Source organism: Emydura macquarii, unplaced genomic scaffold, assembly GCF_026122565.2.
Source record: "Emydura macquarii macquarii isolate MOO-44397 ecotype Brisbane River unplaced genomic scaffold, CSIRO-AGI_Emac_v2 contig_1045, whole genome shotgun sequence".
Taxonomy (NCBI): Eukaryota; Metazoa; Chordata; order Testudines; family Chelidae; genus Emydura; species Emydura macquarii.
In genome coordinates this window covers 4775037-4796121 of record NW_027131182.1, presented here as the reverse complement: position 1 = coordinate 4796121, position 21085 = coordinate 4775037, and the positions used below count along the sequence as shown (strand labels likewise).

The 21085-nt window shown below is 43.4% G+C and overlaps 1 protein-coding gene and 1 long non-coding RNA gene across 5 annotated transcripts in view; one reads left to right on the top strand and one right to left on the bottom strand.

Moving 5' to 3' along the window:
• Positions 1 to 21085, top strand: part of LOC137151151 (uncharacterized) — a 59249-nt gene that overhangs the window by 31984 nt on the left and 6180 nt on the right. The gene's annotated exons all lie outside the window — the stretch shown is intronic.
• LIPG (lipase G, endothelial type) lies at positions 3134 to 17171 on the bottom strand. Of its 2 annotated transcripts, none has more exons than XM_067545398.1 (10): positions 16896 to 17171; positions 14664 to 14860; positions 13958 to 14137; positions 12163 to 12274; positions 9208 to 9432; positions 8474 to 8716; positions 7746 to 7866; positions 6810 to 7028; positions 6089 to 6193; positions 3134 to 5024 (listed from the first exon to the last, which is right to left on the bottom strand). In XM_067545398.1, exons 1-10 carry the CDS (start codon positions 16987 to 16989, stop codon positions 5003 to 5005), a joined length of 1518 nt encoding a protein of 505 aa, XP_067401499.1. In that variant the 5' UTR covers positions 16990 to 17171; the 3' UTR covers positions 3134 to 5002. The 2 variants fall into 2 exon arrangements, with proteins under 2 accessions (XP_067401499.1, XP_067401498.1); XM_067545397.1 differs by lacking the exon at positions 3134 to 5024 and adding an exon at positions 5524 to 5588.

The window sequence follows — 21085 nt, the reverse complement described above, 5'->3', positions numbered from 1 at the left end:
ATTTGTTATTGGGCCAACTTCTGTTGCTGAATGAGATAAGCTTTCCAGCTACACAGAGCTCTTTCACAACAGACATTGGCCAATAAAAGATAGTACCTCACCCACCGTGTCTCTCTAATATTTTCTTTATGCATTTGACAGCACTTCATGTATACATAACCCAGGCCTAACAGGGCAGTATCTCTTTGAAAGATCTAGAAAGAAGTGGGAAGGAATGGGTTGTGTCTGGGTCACTGTTGCTAGGCAGATGTGTACTGCTGCCTCAGGCAAGCATCAGGATGCTTCTCTCATGCCTAAGCCTCAGGGCAATCATCAGACCGAGTGAAGATAGGCATTGTTCTGCCAGTCTTGCTTGTAAGGCCTGAGTTGTTAGGTGTGCTGAGAGCATGCCTAACACCATGCAAAATGACTGGGAGGGGGGGTGGTAGCCCACCCCTTATAATCTGTAGCCTGGTGGTTAGCAAACTCACCTGTGATGTGGTAGACCTTTGTTCAATTCCCTGCTCTGCCTGAGGAGGAGAGGGGAGTTGAATAGGGGATTCCTGGCTTTCAGGTGAGTGCCCTAACCAGCAGACAATGGGATATTTTTAAGGCCCTTTGTTCTCTATTTCAATTTCCCAAGAATTTATCAGTTCTAAAATTTAAAAAATGGGTGAAAATCAGTAAAAAAACAAAACAGAAAACAAAGGGTGGGGGAGGAGAGTTGCTCTGTAAACACAGGGGTGGGGTAGTCACTGTGGTGGTCTCAGTGGTCAGGACCCAGATCCCTGCTCCCTCACTCCCCCATTGTGAAGAGGAAGCAGAGGGGGCCACTCTGAAGGGTTGGGGTCAGCAAGGGGCTGTTTGATAGGGGACTGGTTCTCCCAGGTGCAGCCTTCTGCTCCCTTTGTGTCCCTGGTCTTCATTTCAGTCCTGTCTGCTTCCTCTGAAAAAAATTCCCAGGTCTTGAAAAAGCCAATATTCAGGTGGAAAAATCGGTGAGAACCCAAATACTGGCCTTTTTAAAACCTGAGAATTTTTCAGAGGACATCAGTAAATACTGAAAATGGGCCTTGGGCATTTTTGATATGGATCTCTCTTAAGCTCTCTTGTGAAAGCTGGTCTACGTTAGTTAAATAATAATTGGGCCTGAGATAGTAAGAATTGCTCTACAGCCCAGTCATTGGGGAACTCAACTGAGAGCTGAGGAACTCCTGTTCAAATCCCTTCTCCTCATCAGACCAAGCGGGGGAATCGAGCCACATCTTGGGTGAGTTCCCTAACCCCTGGGCTGAAAGATATAAAGGAGTTGTCATCCTTCTCCTCCTTTTCCCCACTCACGCCCCTTATTTTGCATCTTTGCCATTCTTACAAGAAACTGCGCAGGTGCCTGACTCCAGCTGGGAACCCTCTCCTGGGGATCCCAGGCAGAGATGAGAGGTGCCTCCCTCTAAACCCAACAGGCACTGAACTCTCTTGGAATCTGCTACTGGCTAGCTTCCATGGCTCCCTTCCTAGTGTGCTGGGGTTTGTGGATCCCATTCTCAGGCGTCTCTCTCTCTCCCCATATGTTGTATAGGAAATTTAGACATCTAATCCAGGGTTTGTGGATTCCACTGGATGGCTAGGAGCCTAAAAATTAGACATTGCAATGCCTGTGTCACTGTGTGGATCTGGAGCCTAGTGACTTCAATGGGAGTTCAGTGCTTGTCTCCTCGCAGGATCAATGGCTGGCAGACTCATGCGTTTGGCTTCATCTAACCCCCACTGAGGTCTATGGAAAGAATCCCATTGATTTCAATGGGACTCAGATTGGGGCCTGAGGACACTAACCTTGAAAAACTTATGCATATGCTTAACTTTATGCACTGTGGGTAGCCTCATTGACATCATCAGGCCTACTCCAGTGGTTAAAGCTAAGCTTGTGCATAAGTTTTTGCAGAAGTTGGGTCACAGATTGCAAACCACTTGGGAGAAGGCCTATTATCTATTTAGCAAGGGCCAACTTCTGTGTAGCACCATAGACACTTGAGGTGCTCAATACACCTTAATAGCAACTAATAAATTAACTGTAATTGTGCATCACTTTCTTTGGATTTTTATATTCATTCATCTGCAAAGGACTAAAGAGTTTGTTGTTCTTGTGTTGCACCACATTTAGTTTGTATGCGAGGTTAAGAACAAAGGCAGATGTTTCTTCAAGTGGAAACTTTGTAGAAGTTGCTTAAATGCAAGCCAAAATATAGACTTTGGTTTGGGCTTTATTTACTAAATAATTAAGGAATATATTACGGTACACAAATGCTGACCTCTTTGACTTAATGAAAAGCATTTCTGCCCGAACATTTGGAAGTAATGTTGAATGCTTCGCTCTCCTTTTCCATATCCCAGTCTCTCCCACTTCAGGTTTCAGCTGCTTTTCTCTTCTATAGGGTCAGGTGGGGTGGGGGGAGAGAGAAGAGGATTTTGGGTAAATATCCAAAAGTCTGAATATTTCTCTGTGATGAATACAAGCCTCTTGGGAAACAGTGCATGTCTGGTGGTTAGCATAGTTGATTTGCTTCAGGACATCTGAGTTCTGCTTCCAGCTCTTCCACTGATTTGTTGAGTAACTGTAAGGCAAGGCAGTGAATTCTTTGTGCCTCAGGGTGGGGGTGGTCGTGGTTGTTTTTTAAAATATTGTATACACTGTTTTGAAAGATGCTGATTAACAGCACTGGACCTTGCAGTCTTTGCCCACAGAACAGGAAACAGCATTGCAAGGTTCCCATCTAATGTACCTCAACCCTGTCCAGAAAGCATTGCCAGGCTCCATGCCCAGTCAGTTCTTGGCCTCTCTTCTGAAACTCTTCAATGATGCAAATTAATGCCATTGTGGTGGAACTTTTGCAACATGCAGTCCTAGGGAATAGATCTGAGACAATAGTTGAAGCTAGACAAATTCAGAGTGGAAATAAGGCATATATTTAACAGTGAGTAATTAACCATTGGAACAATTTACCAAGAGTTGTGGTGGATTCTACTTCACTGAATTTTTAAATTAAGATTGGATGTTCATTCTAAAAGAAATTCTAGGAATTATTTTGGGGCAGTTCTATGGGCTGTGTTATACACTAATCATCACAGTATTCAGTTTGGCCTTGGAATTTATTAACCACATTCTGCTTCCAATGCCTTACTGGCAAAAGTGTTTGATGTGCATTGTTTACGAGTTTGGACCCCTTGTTGAAGTTGTGTTGCTGTGATAGAACAGGCAGAAAGATTTCATGGCCAACTTACACACGGTGTTCTCCTGTCTCAGAATTGCAAACCTATGCAACTTATTTTTACAAGACATTTGTTTATTTTTCTGCTTCAAGTTTATAAAAACAGTTACTTAAACAAAATTGAAACTTCTTTTACATATGTACATTTGAGAAATAAATAGTGTTGCAAGGTGTACAAAAACCGTAATATACAAATAGGGCTTCAAGACCACTGTATAAATATACGTCCGGGTGACAAATCACAGTTATCAGCGGCGGCTTCAATTATTGAAGATTGTACCTAACCAAGACAAACATCACATTGTTCTCCAAATGTGTATGATTATTTTACTTTGGTTGTAATGAGACACTAACAAAGAAGCCAAACTGACACATGCTTTTTGGCTCTTTAACGCGACCTGGTTGATGAAGGTCTTCACAACTTAATGTACCAGGCAGCACTGCAGCTTTGGTGTTTGTGTAGCAAGCATTGCACTTTAATACCAAAGCCAAGAGTAATCCCAAATATATTAAAATGCCCCCACCACTGAAAAGACAGTCAGTTCGCCTCTGGCCTAGACACGTACTGTAGCAGATTGAGTACCTGCAAGAATCTGGCCTATTCAGAAAAGCAGTTTCCTGCAGAGTGGATTACATTAATTCCATTACAAAACCAACTTTATCTGGAATCATAGAATAAAAATATCTTTAAAATATTTGGGGGGAAACATTGTTACATATTATAGGTTAAATTAGTACCCAAACCCTGTCAAGTGCACACAACCTTATGTGCATTGCTACTACAGGTGCATTTAAGTTCAACTTGTAAAGGTGAATACATCCTCAAAATACATATTGTTAATAATGTAAAGTTTGACTGAAGCAGTACAGATAGATACCTTCCCAGTATCCAGTAAGTAGATGGCTGTTGGCCTTCTATATCCTTCAGGATAAGATGTGCATGAAGAAAGTACTCGACGGTCCTTGTTTAAATAAAATACTGGTGTTTAGAGGAACAAACATTTTAACTGAGAACAGCTGCCAATAACTTCAGTATATATTTGGATCTGCTTTCTCTTTAGAACGGAGGGGGATGGAGTATTGGACGTTTTACAAGATGAGCCCTGAGTACTACAATATCTGGTAGATCTACAGTAATGGTCTCTGGGAAAAGCAAAGGACAGGATGGAGAGGAGAGACTACATTTTGCTTAGTTTTTTTACACTTGATGGTTTGGTCTACTCGTTCTTCCACATCATTTAGTGCAATTTTAGATCCTGTAGTACCTCCTAAGCTATACATACAGTTATGCATTCTCAGTAGTTTAATCATCAGTTATTCTAAATCAGATAAATCAATTTCCCCTTGACTTCTATGGCACATAGCCAGGTAGACTAGAAACAAGGCACAGATTTATCTCAACTTTGTTCATACTTCCAGTTTACAGGGACAATTGGGAATAGCCTATGCAGAGCATAACACAGATCAGAAAAATTAGATTCATGCACATAAACCAGACTCCCCTAAGTAGGGTGAGTTTAGTAATTTAAATAAATTATTCTAGACAGCAACTGAACGCATATGGTCACTCCTCCCCAGAAATATTGCCTGCAACAGTTCTATAAGACAGAACCTTCTTTCCTGAATAGTGAGTTATCTTAAGTGGTACTGAGACAAACTTTGCATAAATGTCTTTCCACCAATTTAATCTTCTGTAGTAGTCTTCTGCATATGTTTTGGATAGTTAGGTCCTTTTGTGCAAGTCTTCAGAGAAACCTTCAGTGCAGATTCAAAACCGATCTAAGGAAAGAGTTGGGAGAAGTGACTGAAAGGAAGAAATCCCTGGTGAAATGAAAAGGTTGCTATTTTTTAGTTCAAAATTGTAACATAAGGGTTAGTAAGAAAGCAAACCATGGATATGTCAGACGGGCTGGAGACTAGGTGCAGTTTAGTATTTTGTCCTATTTGGAACTTTTGCCTACAAATAACTTTCAGGGATCTGGAACCTTTTATGGGAACTCAAACTTATACCAAGTGTAACATGAACGTAGACAGACCTGCAGATGGCTGTGATGCAAGGCAAAAGCTTTGAAAGTTTAATTACTAACAGACATAAATGATATGTTTAAGATCTTTGACTCTAGAGAATGCACATTCAACATATTCAAGGATATATTGATACTTTGACTTACAAATCTAACTCCCACATTATCTTATTCATAACTACTACTCACTGAGAGTATACCTACACTGTAATTAAACACCTGTGGCAGGCCCATGTCAGTTGACTCAGGCTCAAGCTAAAGGGCTGTTTAATTGTGCTGAAGACATTCAGGCTTGGGCTTGATCCTGGTCTCTGGGACCCTGCAAGAGGAAAAATCACACTATGGGGGCCAATCCTAGTTGATCAGGAGGGTGCACTACAGCAGCGGTTCCCAACCTTCTTGAGTGTGTGGACCCCTTTTCAACCTCCAAACATTTTGCGGACCACCACAGACTACTAGTTTGATTTGAAATTGTACATTTCCTTGGTGAGGATTTTTTTTTCCCCATAGATCCCCTGTAATAGCCTGGTCTGCGGACCACGGGTTGGGAACTGCTGCACTAAAGTTTAGAGTACCTCCTTTGTAGAAGGTGTGGTATATCCCTAGACAGGCCAAGTCAGTTTTCCTTAACATGCCTTTAGTAATTAGAAAGCTTAATAAAACTGAGCGGACTCCTTTCTCAAGACTGTAGGAACATCTGTTGCAAACGCCTCATTTACTGAAATTCTAGTGTCAATCTGGTTATACTTGTCCTCATTATACACAGCTTACTGCTTTAGACAATAGGATTTCAAAGGTAAGCATTTAATTAAACCCTACCTTGTTCGGTTTTTTGTTTGCCATCCATCTCTACATTTCACAAACCAGAGCTCTTTACCAGGGGATATGTTGGTCAGCTGAAGATCCTCTGCACAGAAAGTTGACCTGAGAGGAAAAGGTCAGAGGGCCATGGAGACATTACACACGCAAACTGATGCAAGTTATTTATATGCTTTAGAAAGTAGCTTCTAAATGGAACATAGGGCCCTCACTCTTCTTCTAGATGCACAGGAGAATCAGCAAGAATTATAGTACTGTTTACTGCCATGATGGCAGCCCCAATGTCACATCTGGGCCATTTCTATTTCAAGAATGCTGTTGCTCCACTCATTCTGGAGGACTAGTTTAACAGTGATCAGTCTGCTACTGAATGGCATCCGGAATAATTAGTTTCCATCTCTAATTTAGTGCTTTACATGGAATGTTAAGGGGCAGTAGGAAGCCAAGATCTTGACACAACATGTACATTCTTCTGAATTCATTAGCTTTACAGAAAGCCTGTTCTCTAACCTGATAGTGTTAGGAAATCCATCAATGTAACCCATGCTACAGGATGCCATCTAATAGATAAAGGCATTGTTCAAACCATTAAAGTTCCCTCACTGAGCAGCATTTAGCTATTTTTCTTGCTGCCTTTGAGACATCTGAACACTCTTGATTTAGAAGTCTCAAGCTCACACCAAGTCATGAGTGTTCCATAAAGAAATACTGCTCTACTCACTTCTGTTGAGTTTCCCCAGACTTCACCCGTATACGTCTGATTTGCAGCTCCTTGGAGGATTTAGCAGGTCCAGACCAGTAACTTTTGAGCTCTCTCCACAGACTGTACCAAGACTGAGATGATCCCTCCCAAGTGAGCTTGATCTTTAAGAGGTCACCAATGTCTTCTTCAGTATAGACCAGGAAGGGGTTAGTAGAATTCAGACTAATCTGCTCAAGTCTGAAAGATAGGCAGAGACTCAGTATTCTTCCTCATTAATGATGCAAGTTACTGCACTTTTCCAAACACTTGTGTTGGGAAAAGAAGTGTTTTTACAATGTATCAAACATTCCACACAGAAGCAGTTGAATATCCTGGTTCTAGTTTGTTACTGGTTTGATTAAAGAAAGTAACCTTGGCTATTTGGTTTAATGTTGTCTCTCATTTGGCTCACTCGTTTTTAACATCACCTCCTAAGGCAACATGTGGTCACAACTTATTTACTCCCCCAGAATGATGATATGAAGGAAATATACAACCCTGTTGTAATCCTTCAGGATGAGGAATGCTTTTTGCCATGGACTGATTACAGGGGGATGCTTTCAGACCACATAAAATGCTCCATCATCCTGGAGGGAGAGGAGGCAAGACTGGTGGTGGGGAAAGAAAAAGGAAACAAGCCATGATACCCCTATACACAAGGGATTTGTGTATAGGACTGGAAGCCAATCTACTGTCGCCTACATGGCGGTTCAGCTTGCCAAGAATAAAATCTGGCACTAATTAGGTTGCTGCTTTACCATCATTCAGCAGATCTTTGGATATTAGACTCAACTGCAACTATAACAGTAATTCTCTCTCAAGTCCTACTTCTTTTTAACTGTTACTTCTAGTCCCATGAGCCCGTCCCACTGTTTTCATCAAAATAGGGAGATGAGTCAATTCTACTTCACTTACATTTCCAGAGAGAGGGGTTGAGAATCATTATTGGTGCCATGCAGGGTAACCGAGAACGTGGGTTCAGTTTCTCCCAAGCTTTTGTAGCTGAAAATATGCATTTTCATCTGATAATGGTAAACTGAAGAGAAACAAGCACATGCACAGAGTCCAGTGTGTGAATAGAGGGCATCGTTTATTCCATGACAAGTCTGGTTTGCAAGATGGTGCCAGTTGGCAAATACAAGATCTTCCATGCCAAATAGCATCGATGGGTGCCTATGCCTTAGCACAGATTAGAAAGCTGATAATTACTCAGCCACAAAAGGAGATCTAGGACCATTCTACTCTTGGAATACTTACTTCCTAAGCCTTGTGTTGCAGCAGAATCAGAGCAATCTTTTGCCTTCCCCACACATTTCCTACTACTGAAAGTGTCCTCTTACAGAAGTAGTCAGGAAAACATTTGTTTTAATGGGGTGGTGCGGTGTTAATGTTCTTCCTTAATACTAAAAATTGCTGCCTGGCTACCATGGAGCAGATTTTATATCTAGGCATATTAGTGAAAGATGCTTTTATTGTCATTACAGATGTGCAACAGATAGATAGTATTTTAGTTTCTGCTAAGCCTTCAATATTGTAAATCTGAATTCATGCATTCTGAAACAGAAGAAGACAACCCACTCATCTCTCTGACAAAAATATTATGTTGTCTAAAGTTATGATCTCAGTAGCTTAAAAAATCCTACCTTTGAAAGGCATATCAGCTCTGGTTTTTAAGTACATCTTGCTGTTTCTTTTGTTCCTCATTTTCTTGGCATTGTAGCCAATGCTGTTGCAGCGGTTCTTTCGGCAGCTCAAGCAGATTCCCTTCTTGAAACGGCTGGGGTCGGTGCACTGAAAGGCGAAGCTCTGCTTATCTTGGTACAAAAGGGAGTCCACGAAGATGTGCACAGATCGCTCATGTTCACATTTAACAACCTCCCCAATACCTAGCTCAATAGAGAAGGTTGTGGTGGTAAGATACACTTCAGCAATTTAGCATTCACCAACCTAAAAGCAACAATGTGCTGCAAGAGTTAGTGAGTTAGACTAAGTCAACTCTGACCAAAAACCGGATACTTTTCAATTAAAAACAACAAGATATTAATACAATATGTTTGGGCAAAAGCCTATCAACTTTAAACACAGTGTGTAGAGACGGAAGGCAAGACCTCAGAGCCAGTATAACGTGGCTCATATAATGTTTCCTGGAGTAGAAATTAGTCTTTCAGCTCATGATGTTTCACACCAGACTTACAAGATTTATTGATTTTTGAGAGGAGTCTAAAGACAGCTTAGATAAAGAACTGCCTCTTGTTAGGTTGTAAATATTATTCCAATATACCTGCCTATGTAAGATGGGTCTCTCTTTCCACCACCCTCCCTAAAGTTCATTTGTGAATAGTCTAAGTTGCTTTAAATAGACTAAATAAGAACTTACTTCCATATGTGATTGCTCCCAAAACATCATTTAATCCACAGCCAGGCTGGAAATCTCCCCCATTGGGATAGACGTCAATGTGACCCACAGGCATCTGGATCCCAATGCTGATACCTAGCGTTTCCTTTGTAAACGTATGAAGGACATCCACAAAGTCTGCATCATCAGGAGAGAGACGCCTGTGAGGTTCAACTCCTTCAAACATAGGGCCAGCTGGATCCAAGCCTGTTAAAGACAGTGCACAATAGAGCAGCAGCCAAAAATCTCCTAGGTCCTTTCTTAGCACAGGGTGATGCAACCAGACCCTGCCCTATACAGTACAATCTAGAAAAACAAGTCTAATAAGTTTTCATTCAATCAAAGTCACAGTGAGAAGAGTGTGCATTAATACTTAGGATCTGCCCAAGTTATTTAAGGACAGTCCTGAAAAACTGCTGCTCTGAGAAGCTGTGATGCAAAGAACAGAAATCTTTTAAAAGAAAAAAAAAAAAGTGAAATTTCTGTGGTACTGGACACTCAAGCTACTAGGCACTTGTGACCATCTATATTAAAGAGTCAAATGGCCTGCCACACCAGAGCAGATACCACCACTAGGTGGTCTGATCACCAGGAGAAAAAGCTGGTCATTTATGGTTAGCCATTATTCATGTCATCAAAGGAGAAAGTTTGTTGATAGTTCTGAAATGTTGAAGTGTTAAGGGTTAAATCTGGACTTTAATAGCAGCTGTGAACGAGTAGTACTATTTATGGTTTGACCCCAACTGGCAGAGGATTGACCAAGTGAAAGCTTTTTCCCTGTAGGGCACTTTGTCACTTCACATGGTGCAGAATGAATATAAAATTAGAAAATTAAAGTTTAGCTTAAGTTTGGTTAAAGAAATATGTTGTAAAGAAAGGCCCTAGATAGTAAGTAAGAGAGACCTTGAAAGTAATGAGTTATAAATAGGGGAGGGTGTCTGGTTCAAAGAGAAACTAATGAAAGGGAACGTTTCCAAAAAGAAAGCCTTAGTGATTGAGGTGACTGCAGATGGTTTTAAATAAGACAGAGAATCTGTCTTAAAATGAGCCAACATGGATCTTTCCCACCCCACATACCCATGTTATCTCGAAAATTAGGGCCTATGTGAACCCAGGTGTAATGGGAAACCTGTTAGTCAGCAAGGAGGAGGAGGAGGAAAGGCCTTGTAGAAAGATGGTTGCAAATCTTATCTGGATTGAGACTGGAAATAAGGGTGAGCTGTCTCAGAGTGGTTTTTAGCTGAAGTCAGTAATTGGCAATGACATCTCTTGTTAAAGGGTATTTTAAAAAAAGTAAACTTTTAAAGGGTTCATAGCTAATGCCTGCCTGACCACACTGGAGCCAACCAATAGGAGTCTAAGCATCCCTTGGGTTTATCCTGTTTAAGTATCTTGATCAAATGCTTATCAATGTTTTGATACTGTTTGGATGTAGTAACTTGCTTATTATTTAAGATTTTTAGGTATGTTTAGAGCAATTGTATAAATACCATTCGGCCTTTGGATTTAATAAAGGAATTTATGGTTAAATTAGTGTTGTGGCAATACCCTGCATAAATAACTCCAGCACAAGGCAAATTCTAGAGAAACCAGTCTTCACTACAATGAAACTGGATAGGTGTGTGTGTATTGAGATTTTTATGTATGGGCATAAGACATGTGAATTGGAGACAGATTCATTAGTAGGGGAAGGGCACAGGAGACCATCTATGAAGCATGAATTTCTAGAGGAGAGAGGAATCACTGTAGAATCCAAAAGGTAAATTGGTGGAGGAAAGATTGGTGTGGAAGAAGAGAGAGGTAGTGAAGAGAATCTGAACTGACCTTTCCCAGTGTTCAAGGAATCCATCATTTCTTTTAGTAAAGCCGTATTGATACCTTGGACAATAGGAAGTTTGCTTACAGTAATAAACTCTAGACAGGTGTAGCTGGCTGTCTCTATGACTAAGAACTAAATATGGGTCAAAACCAGAATGTTTTGTCTGACCTATTCTTCACTTTGGCAATTTTTAAATAAGAGGGACCTGGTTATAAGCTATCATTCCTCTGTTTTGCTTTATCTAACAAAAATTAACTTATTTGTCTCTAAATTATGGACCTTTGGAGGTCACCACATGCATGAAAACGTCCACTGTTTACTGACTTGAAGTACTAATTTGATTCAAATGTATTACCTGCTGTCTCGTCACTTATACTGGTTTTGTTACATGTGTTTATGTATATTTTATCCCTACTGTAGCAGGTAATTAAGCTATACACTTTATTGTGAGGCATGTCCTTTTCTCAATGAGGCCCTCCCCACCAAGTTTCCAAATAATCGATACAAAGCAGTAAGATCCAAGTCATTCCACATGGAAAGAAGAAAGTTTCTCTTTAGAGTACTGGCCTTCTGAACCAATGGTATTTTACTAGGAAGTGAGTCATGAAGGGATAAGGTAGCTTTTCACAAACTAAGAGCAGAGCAGAAAATATGATGTTGGCCAAAAGAGAAGCAAATGGCTCTCTCACTTAAGATCGCTTGTAGATCATGCCTATAAAGTAGGCCATGTCTACCCAGCAGAGATTTGAAATTTCGATATCAGGGTTGCGTCTAGTCAGGACTGAGGGTATTTGGGTGAATCAGTGTTTAGTTTGCACACCTAGTTGGGACCTGATGCCAGTCAGTGCCAGCATGAGAAAGCGTCAGGACTAAAAAAAAAAAAAAAATCCACAGGGTAGGAGGGAGAATTGGAGCAATCTTCTTAGTTTAATATCCTTAAGATGCAAGAAAAACATCAGGGAGACTTACAAAAGAAAATAAGTCGGCTACTTTAATTATTATTAAACCCAGAGTAAGACATCTCAACAAGGCAGGTAGGATTTTGAGGTTCTGACAACCCTATTAATGTGGCAGGAGGAGACAAGTATTATGTCGTAGTAGTTTTTGGACAGCCTTACCTGTAATTCTGCCTATTGTCCCATGTGCATAGTTACCAACATATCCAGCAACATGGGCGCCAAGACTGTACCCAATTAAGTGGACGTTCTCAAACAGAAAGTTGTGCTTTTCCTGCAAGTGCAGAAATAATTGTTTGGTCATGTTTTCAAGAGAGTTGATGACTAGGATTGCAACTTTGTAATATTTAAAAACCGGATACTCTAGAGACTTCGCCCCTGCACTGCCTCTTCCCCCCAAGGTCCCACTCCCCCCATTTGCTCCTCTTCTCCCCTCCCCTGTCACTTGCTGCTTTTCCCTTCTTTCTCCCCCTCCCCCTGCTCGGGTTGGGAGGAATTCGCCTATGGAGGGGAGACTGGGAGCTGCAGCTGCCCAACACAGGTAAGAGGCGGCCCTGGTTGAGTAGGGACTGGTGTGGGAGATGACCTGGCGCCTCCCTGCCTGAAATAACTGGACTTTGGGTGTCCAGTCAGTAGATCTGACCAGACAGATTCCCTTTCCAGGTTCCCTTTTCAACCAGGCTTTCCAGTCAAAAACCAGACACCTGGCCACCCTATATATCGAGGCAGAGGGACTCAAGCTGCAAAGTTCAGGTCTAGACATCCCCAGTGTAAAAGTGGTTTTGAATCATTCCTCTAACTCTTATGTTTTCTCAAGACACTGGCAAGATGATTTAGTAGCCTGGAGACTAGTCAGTCCCTTCTTGTTTCTGGCTATGGTACCTAACTTTCAAAGATATGCTTTGATAAACACCATCTGGAGTGATGAGTCTGGGCTTTCAGTTCATTTAAAGTTTTGACTGCAGTGTCAGGTTTTAGAGTTCTCTTCCGGCCTGTAGATGAAACTTTGACTGCTGTGTAGCCCTCAAGTTCAGTAACTTAGTAGCACTATTACTATGCTAGCTTTTCTTTTTGCCAGATATGGCCAATGATTTTTGGATGCCTAACCTGACATCTTAAGCCTGATTTTTTTTCAGAGGTCTGAGCACTCAAATTCCATCTGAAGTCAATTTGTTCTGCAGGTGCTCAGCAGGAAGGGTGCTGGAACCTTTGTAGAAGTTGAGGGGGTCCACTGGAACCAGGAGGGACCGGGGGCCATACCCCCCCAACTTTTCAACATGTGTAGTTTAGAGGGCAATATTGCCCTCCCCCCTGAACCGGAAGCCTCTAATTATCAGCTCCCCTACTGTAAAGCACAGCCTCTGCTGATGCCACTCCAAGCCCCAGGCAGGTGTGCAGTTCGAGGGGCCAGAGGGGTGGCATTGCTGCCCCCCTGCCCTCCAAACTACACCCATGTTGAAAAATGGGTGGGCATGGCCCTCCGGCCCCTCTCCCACTGGTTCCAGTGCCCTGCCATTGTTCAGTACCTCTGAACACAGGCCCACAGGACATCCACAAATGGAGGCGCTCAATCACTGGTCACCTCTGGAAAGTTTGGGCCTTAATCTTCACCAACAAGTGAAGAGTCTGAACTCTAAATTCAGCAAGCACTGTATCTCTGCTCTTGTTTGTAGCGCTAGATAAGGTTATCCCATTGGGCAGAACTCCAATTCTGATGAAAGCAGATGTAGCTCCACTGAAGCGGGAACAGAATCGCTTAAGAGTTGCTCCTGCTTACATCAGGTTTGAATTTGGCACATCGTCTTTGTGCTCTACCATGCCACTGAACTGAAGTCAAGAATTACCCCCAACATCTTTCACAGCCCAGAAGTGCTAGAACTGGCATATGTTCTACTCCCCTGTGCAAACTGCAAGATACGGTGCACTACAACACAGGGGCCATTCTTACAAGTTTTACCTGTAACCAGTTGAGCAGCCTTGCAATGTCCATTCCAACCACCTTTGTGTGGTTCACAGCATCAGTGTAGAGCTGATGGGCAAGTGCAAGCCAGTCCACCACAACCACATTAGCATCCTTCTCTCTCCCCTGAAGTGCGGCCACGAGCTTGCCCAGCCAGTTCTCAAACATGCCACTCATCTACAAAAGATAAAATGTTAGTTCTTCCTGGTCATAGGAAGCTGGACACACACATGCTATTAGGTTAGCCTTATAAGCTTTAAAATGTACATTGTCAATTTTTTACAGTTACAGCTTTTCACTAGGCACCAGTGCTTATATCCAGCACTTTTCTACTATCTCGATAAAAATAGGTCTACTCTTGAACAATGTGTTTCTACGCTTTCATTTAGAAAGTTAGGTTCCTTTGGTCAGGTTCCGTTGGCACAAATATATGATGATGATGAAAGGCAGTGGCTGGTCAATACGATTTGGCAAAGTTCATATAAGTACTAGCATCATTGCATCACTACCTCTAATTATGCCTTTAAACTTTAGAAGGTTGCAGAGTACAGAACAAGAAAAGTACAGTATCCTTTATATTCTAGACACATGCGTGGAAACTCAAGCAGACCAAATAATATTTAGAACCATTTGTGATGCCCAATTAAAGAGTACAAAGAAAACTAAATAGTCCCTGGAGCTACATAAAATTCCCCTTACTTACTGTCCATCCATGAATAATAAAGAAGGATTTAGCTGTCAGATTAAATTTGCAATCCTCTAAACATTTGTCTTGGCCTATGGAGATAGAGCAACCTTCATCCTCTGGACTTGTGGAGGAGCGAAGATTAAACTTCACTTGTAGTTTTTGAGCCTGTGCAAGTTCTTTTCCTTTCTTCAGCAGCTCAGCAATACTGTCATCTGGAGGCAGATCAAGAGGGTGCATGGTTACTACTTTATGGTCTTATTCAACAAAGTAGATGTAAGGTAGGATCGGGATTTTTTTTTAACACTAAAAAGTAAAATATTTTAAGAGTTTGTTTGCTACTCTTTTGGTATCAAAGAAGGCTGGGAGATGGGAAATCAAATTCTCCACCTGTTCAGTTTGAAGAAGGGGTGGTGATTTTTCTGGCTCTCACAATACTTCTAAAGATACCAGCTAGCATATAGTTTCAGACAGCCGCACAAGGAGGATACCTTGACTCCTTTAAATGCCTTTGTCTACATCCTCTGCAAGTGATTCAGAGTCAGACACTGCATACCCCTACTTGTCATGCATCCAGTAAAGCAGTGTTTTCCAGCTCAACTGCTGACTTTTATTCTGTCAAAGCAAGAAACTTCATGCAGTGTTCTTCTAAAATTTGGCAAACAGATTTCTCAGTAATATCCAAACTTTGCTAAGGCCTGGGGCTTCTTTAATGAAAGCTTTGGACTTCAGGCACTTTACAATAATTGAACCTCACCCATGATCTCCAACTGCTACCGCAGGCTAGCTTGATTACAGAATGGTGAGCTGCCCAGTCACTTCAGTCTGCTAGCCACGGTAGTGGAAAGAAAACAACTAGCATTTTAGTTTGGCTTGGAATTCACACACATTACAGGAGTAAGGCAGATATTGAGAAGGACAACACAGGGGGAGAGGGGAGAAGGGAGGGATGCTCTGCTGTGGATTTAATACAGTGTAAGTCAGTAATGCAGAGTAGATAATGTTGATCAGTTTTCAAGAGCATGGCTTACTGTACCTCAAATGGACCAAAATGTATTGACCTTCCAAAATCAAATTATCCATAGAAAATTCCACCAGCCCTTACCAGCTCAAAATACCCATTGAGTTTGATGGTAGTTTTAAGAACAGGTTACAGAATTTGCCTCCCCCCTTCCCATCTGAACTTAAGTGGAAGCAGGGGGTAAGAAACAGCTGGTTTTTGTGGAGCAACAAATGCTGTAGTTGACATGGTTTAGATTTCATTTCAAAATTGGTGTCTATTCTTACTGTAAGTGCAATTTACATAAACTGAAAGGGAATTCAGCACTCGTGCAACTCCTGTGATTTCAGGGGAACTACACCTGCTTTATACCACTGGCATCTTTTTTTACAGCAACAAATAGGATCAAGCACAACACATTGGCATGAGATTAGGTCATCTCATCGTGCCATTTTCCTTATCTCTGCCATGTTACAGAATGCACCAGGATGCTGGAGCTCATGAGAACATATGGAGAGAACTAGTTACAAAGATGTATGTATGTGAGTGTCTTACAGGCTTCCTTCATCCAGTCTTCTAAAGAAAGAAGTGTTAATTAGGAGTGCTGTTAGAGGGTATTGCTTATGCCTCATTATACTCACTATCTACATAAGTTTGTTTAAAGCTTGTAGCGTGAGTGAAATATTTTTAGTGTTCAGGAGGAACTTCTATATATTTCCTAGAGCACTAGCTCTTCTACCAGTTCAGCTGAAAAAGGGTACTTCTATTTCCTACCCCATGCCTACACAGTATGATGCATGTACCAACTTTCTACACATCAGTCTTATCAAATATTTAATTTGCTGTGTGATTTCTTTTTTTCCTCTTATGATGTTTGCTTTTCCAGTAATAGCAGAGCAACCTCTCCCAGCAGTTATTCCCTTAAATCTGAAACCCTGGTGCCTTGTATCTATTAATCAAGACTGTTGTTGGTAGGATAAATCCACCTGACCTAAACCCATAAATGAAAATAAATCTAAGTGGATTTTATTTTTTACAATTCCAGCTCAGTTAATAGCCGGTATAAAAAGTGGGTACTGTAACAGCCGAGGGAACATGGACCAGAAACAAGACCCAGTTAAAGCCACCATGGAGTTCTAAGTGGAACACAACCGACTGGAATCTGACTGTAGTTTTACGTCTAGTCCATGCGTTAAGTCAATGAAGCAACTGTTGCACTGATTCTTACAATAAGTTTGGGTGTAAGTTACCTTTCAGGACTTCTTCCTTTGCAACCGGTGCGGAGTCCCCCGCTGCAGTGCAATATGCAATTCCCATGCACAGCAGGAAAGCAAAGCTTCTCATTGCTTATACCAGTCAGGATCTTTTCTTTTCTCTTCCACTGCTGCTGGCCGTACTCCAACTGGAGCGGGGGTGATAGATGCACAGAGCTCCTTAGCGTCCCTCTTCCAGAAGAAGGAAAGAGAATTAAGTGAGCACGTTAAAGAGGGGAGGGAGGGAGGGAGGAAGAGAGAGAAAGAGAGAGAGAGACAGGACGGAGAAAGAAAAAGAGTAAGCGAGAGGAACAACTGCGAGGCGCCCGAGTACTAGGGGCTGGGTTGGGGGGGGGCCAAATCATTAAAGTCGAGAATGGAGAGTCACGTGACATGGCCAGATGGGGCTTGGCTAATTTATTCATGGCTGTAAGCTCCGATTGGTCACACCCTCCCTGACGCAACGACACAGGCAGCGTTCCAACTTTTCTGAATGAAGCTAGCCGCCGCCACGCTCTCGCGCTCTGCTCTGCTCTGCTCCCCGGGGCTGGGGGAAGGAAGCGAGGCAGGAGCGCTCAGAGCCGCTGCGGGCGTCGGGGAGAAGCGTGGTGTTGGCGGCTGCCCCGCAGAGAGACCCACCGCTTCGGGGCGGCTTGAAGCACTTAGCGCGGCCGCGTGGGCTCCGGTGCCAGCTGCTGGCGGGGTCTGCGGTGCCTTCCCTTTTATAGTGCAGGGCGGGTGGGGCGCACCACGGGTATCTCCCTCCCCTCCGGTGACTGCGCCTCCAGAGCGCTCCCACGAGGAGGGACACGCTCCCGTTCCCGGCTGAGCGGATCCTTCCTCCCCCCCGCCCCCGCCCCCCCCTCCCCCCCCCGTTTCAGCGGCTGCTGTGAGAGAAGAGGCACAGGGAGACTGGAGCATTGCAGACCCCGATTAGAGGCTGTGCCGGGGTCCCCCAACTTCGCTTGCACCAGCCCTGATGCTGACTGCTTCCTCCTCCCTGCCACCCTGCTGCTGGCTGGCTCCCAGCAGCACCCTGAGCACAGGCTGCCCAGGACTAGCTGCCTTCTCCACCCAGCCCCTGGCTCGCTCTGCTCTCCCTCCCCACACACTGGCAACGACCTGCTGATCCACTGCCCCCATACCTGTCTGTCTGCCTATTCCTAGCGCCCCTGTCACCACGGGCTCATGGCCCGGCTCCCATCTCTGGAGATGGCTACTGGCTTCTTTCAGATCCCCCCTAAGGGCTGCTCCTTGGTGACACCTTCCTCCAATAAACCCCTGGGGGCATCTGTGCACCTTTTCAACCCCGGGTGCTGTAGGGGATGCTGCTGGTCCCCCCCTGCAATGCTTGGGGATGGAGCCGTGAGGCCAACGCTGCTGCCTGACTGTGATATCCCCAGGGAACTGAGGGGCCAGGCAGCTGCCTGCAGGGCCATATTATCCATTAGGCACAATAGGCACAGTGCCTAGGGCCTACGAAACTTTCAGGGCCTACGAAAAGAATGTTTATATATAATTTTTTATTTAAAAAACTATTTATTAATAGCGTAAAATCAAATTAGTTATTTCGGTCAGGGGGCCTACGAAGGCAAGTGTGCCTAGGGCCTACGCAGGTCTTAAAACAGCCCTGGCTGCCTGCTCCCTGCTGTGGATTTGTGACTGCTGCATGCTCTATCACGAAAGTGACAACCTTCCGGGTGGCATTCCTAAGAGAGAGACATGGAGCTTACTGGGCAGCTGGCCCAAGACTGGAATCGCTCCTGAAGGAGCAGAATAACCATAGAGCCCACCACTTTTCACTGCAGTCTGCTTTCCCACAGCAAAGACTATGACAAGGGAGGGAAAGGAGGAGGAGCAATAATCACAGCAGCGTAATCCCTGGCTGCCTCAGTGGAAGGCAGAATATGGGCCTTTTGATGGAGGGGTTAATTCTGTTAAGTTCATAGACACAGCACTAATGCACAGACCAAAAAATACTGTCTGCCGTGACACCTCCCCTCAATAACTTGCATGGGCTGGAGAAATGAGTGCTCTTCTTGTCTCAGCCCTGTCCTGAGAGGTAGGGATTGACCTGTCTCCCATCTGCAAAACCAGAGTGCAACTCACCCCAGAAAAGACAGAAGGGGAGTCGAGTTTTGGGGTGGAGGAGTGTATTCTACTGGGACCCTTCAGGCATGGAATGGCCTCCCCCAGGCACTTTGCCAAACTGTTACCCTCTCGACATTTAAAGCCTTCCCAGGAGATCTATTTTTTACTCTGTGCTCCACCACTGACTCCCTCTGTGTCCTGGGGCAAGTCCAGGTTTCTCAAAATTGGCCTCACATTTAGGGTGTCTCTATTTTTGGGTGCCTACCAGTGACACTTTTGATCTGATTTATGCAGGTGGTGTACTCCAGTTAAAGTCACTGAGAGCTGTAGGTGCTCAGGAATGCCAAGAATCAGGCCTATGGTGTCTCAAATAAGGCATCTGAAATCAAAAGCCACTTTTTGAAAATTTGGTCTTGCCCCCTCTGTTTCCCCATCTGTAAAATAGGGGTAGTGACACTTGACTTCCCTTTGTAAAGCACTGTGAGGTCTATGAATGAACCATGCCATATAAGTGCTAAATAATGAGGGAAAAGTAAGGGTCCTGTGAAATCACATAAAAAAAGATCAAAGAACTTCAGAGGGTCTGAGTGATTCAGTGTTAACATGCCTGGATTTAAAATTTTAATGGGAAATCAGCAGCAGCAGCAGCATTCTGTGTGAACTCTCAAGCTACTTCAAACTCTGACCCTGAACAATTCCAAGGAACTTCATTCACTAACACTAGATAAACCATTCAATGTTTCAGGTTACTATAGCATGTAGGAGCTCTAGTTATGGACCAGGACCCCCTTGTGCTAGGTGCTGTACAAACACAGAACAAAACAGTCCCTTACTCAGCACTAGTGCATTTAGTTAGCCAGATAATGTATGTACACTTCCAAATCAATCTGCAAATTATTCTCCCTCATAAATATTAACTTTAACTGTTACATTAACTTTACAGATGGGGCAAAAGTGGAACACTGAGTCTGAATGGCCACTCCTGAACTTTGGGTGCAGATCTATATAAGAACTTCTTAGCTTGGGCTATAATAGACAGAACCAGAAAAGCAGATGCAAAGTTTGGATTGGGATCTGTACTGGAACTAACTCTCTGCAGGTCAGGTCATCTTTAGGTATTTTACTTTACTCACAAACGAGTCATTCTCTTTAAATGTGCTAGTATGATGGCTTGGGGCTACTTGGGGTTACCAAGGTAATTATTATTGAAATTAATGGAACTACAATAGGAGTGGGAGATATTCCCAATAAACACTTTTCATTTGCACACCAAAGATACAAATAAAACTGATTGAGTTTTATATTTTAATCTCTGATCAGAATCCAGGGGATAGTAATGACCTAATACTAGGCTGTTAGTTTCCTTTTCAGTTCTCTTCCATGCACTCGAATACACAGAACCCATCCTCAAATATGTTATCCACCATCCCCCCCCAACACACACACACTTATTTTCCTTCCTCTTCTCTAGTTGGAGAGGAAATGGAATGAAGGATTTACAGATTTATATTTTTTGATTTAGTTATAAAATGCAATTTGGGCATCAGGATTTAATAGGATAGACTTTGGTTGCCAGGTTCCCTCCCCAGCTCCCTCCGCCTAATCTGGGTTTGAGATGGACGGGGGAAGAGAGAGAGAAAGGGAGAATGGTGCTGGGGAATGAATGGAGCGGTGGGGGAAGGGTTGATTTTGACCGGCAGTAACCCTGGAGAACACAGGAGCTGAGGACAGGGAAAGGGCACAGAAGGTGCATAGACTGGGACATAGGCAAGGACACAGACTTGACTAAAGGATCAGGTGGGAGCTCTGGCAAATGCACTGTTGCTGGGTGCACCCTGCTGTGGGGATTCCCTCTGAGACTCTTTCCCCTCAGTTTCCCGAGAACTCAGTTTGACTAAACTACCAGCACCCCGTGTGTCACGTACCTTCTGAGCAGGCACCACTAGCGGATCAATGGGGCGTGGGAGGGGGCCATGACCCACAGGTGCCGGCCTGCGGGGGGGCACCGGCCGGGCACTCCTTGGAGGAACCACCCCCTGCTGTCGCAGGTGGCCAGAGGCTGCTGGGCTTTGACATCCCCTGTGGCTGCGCCGACC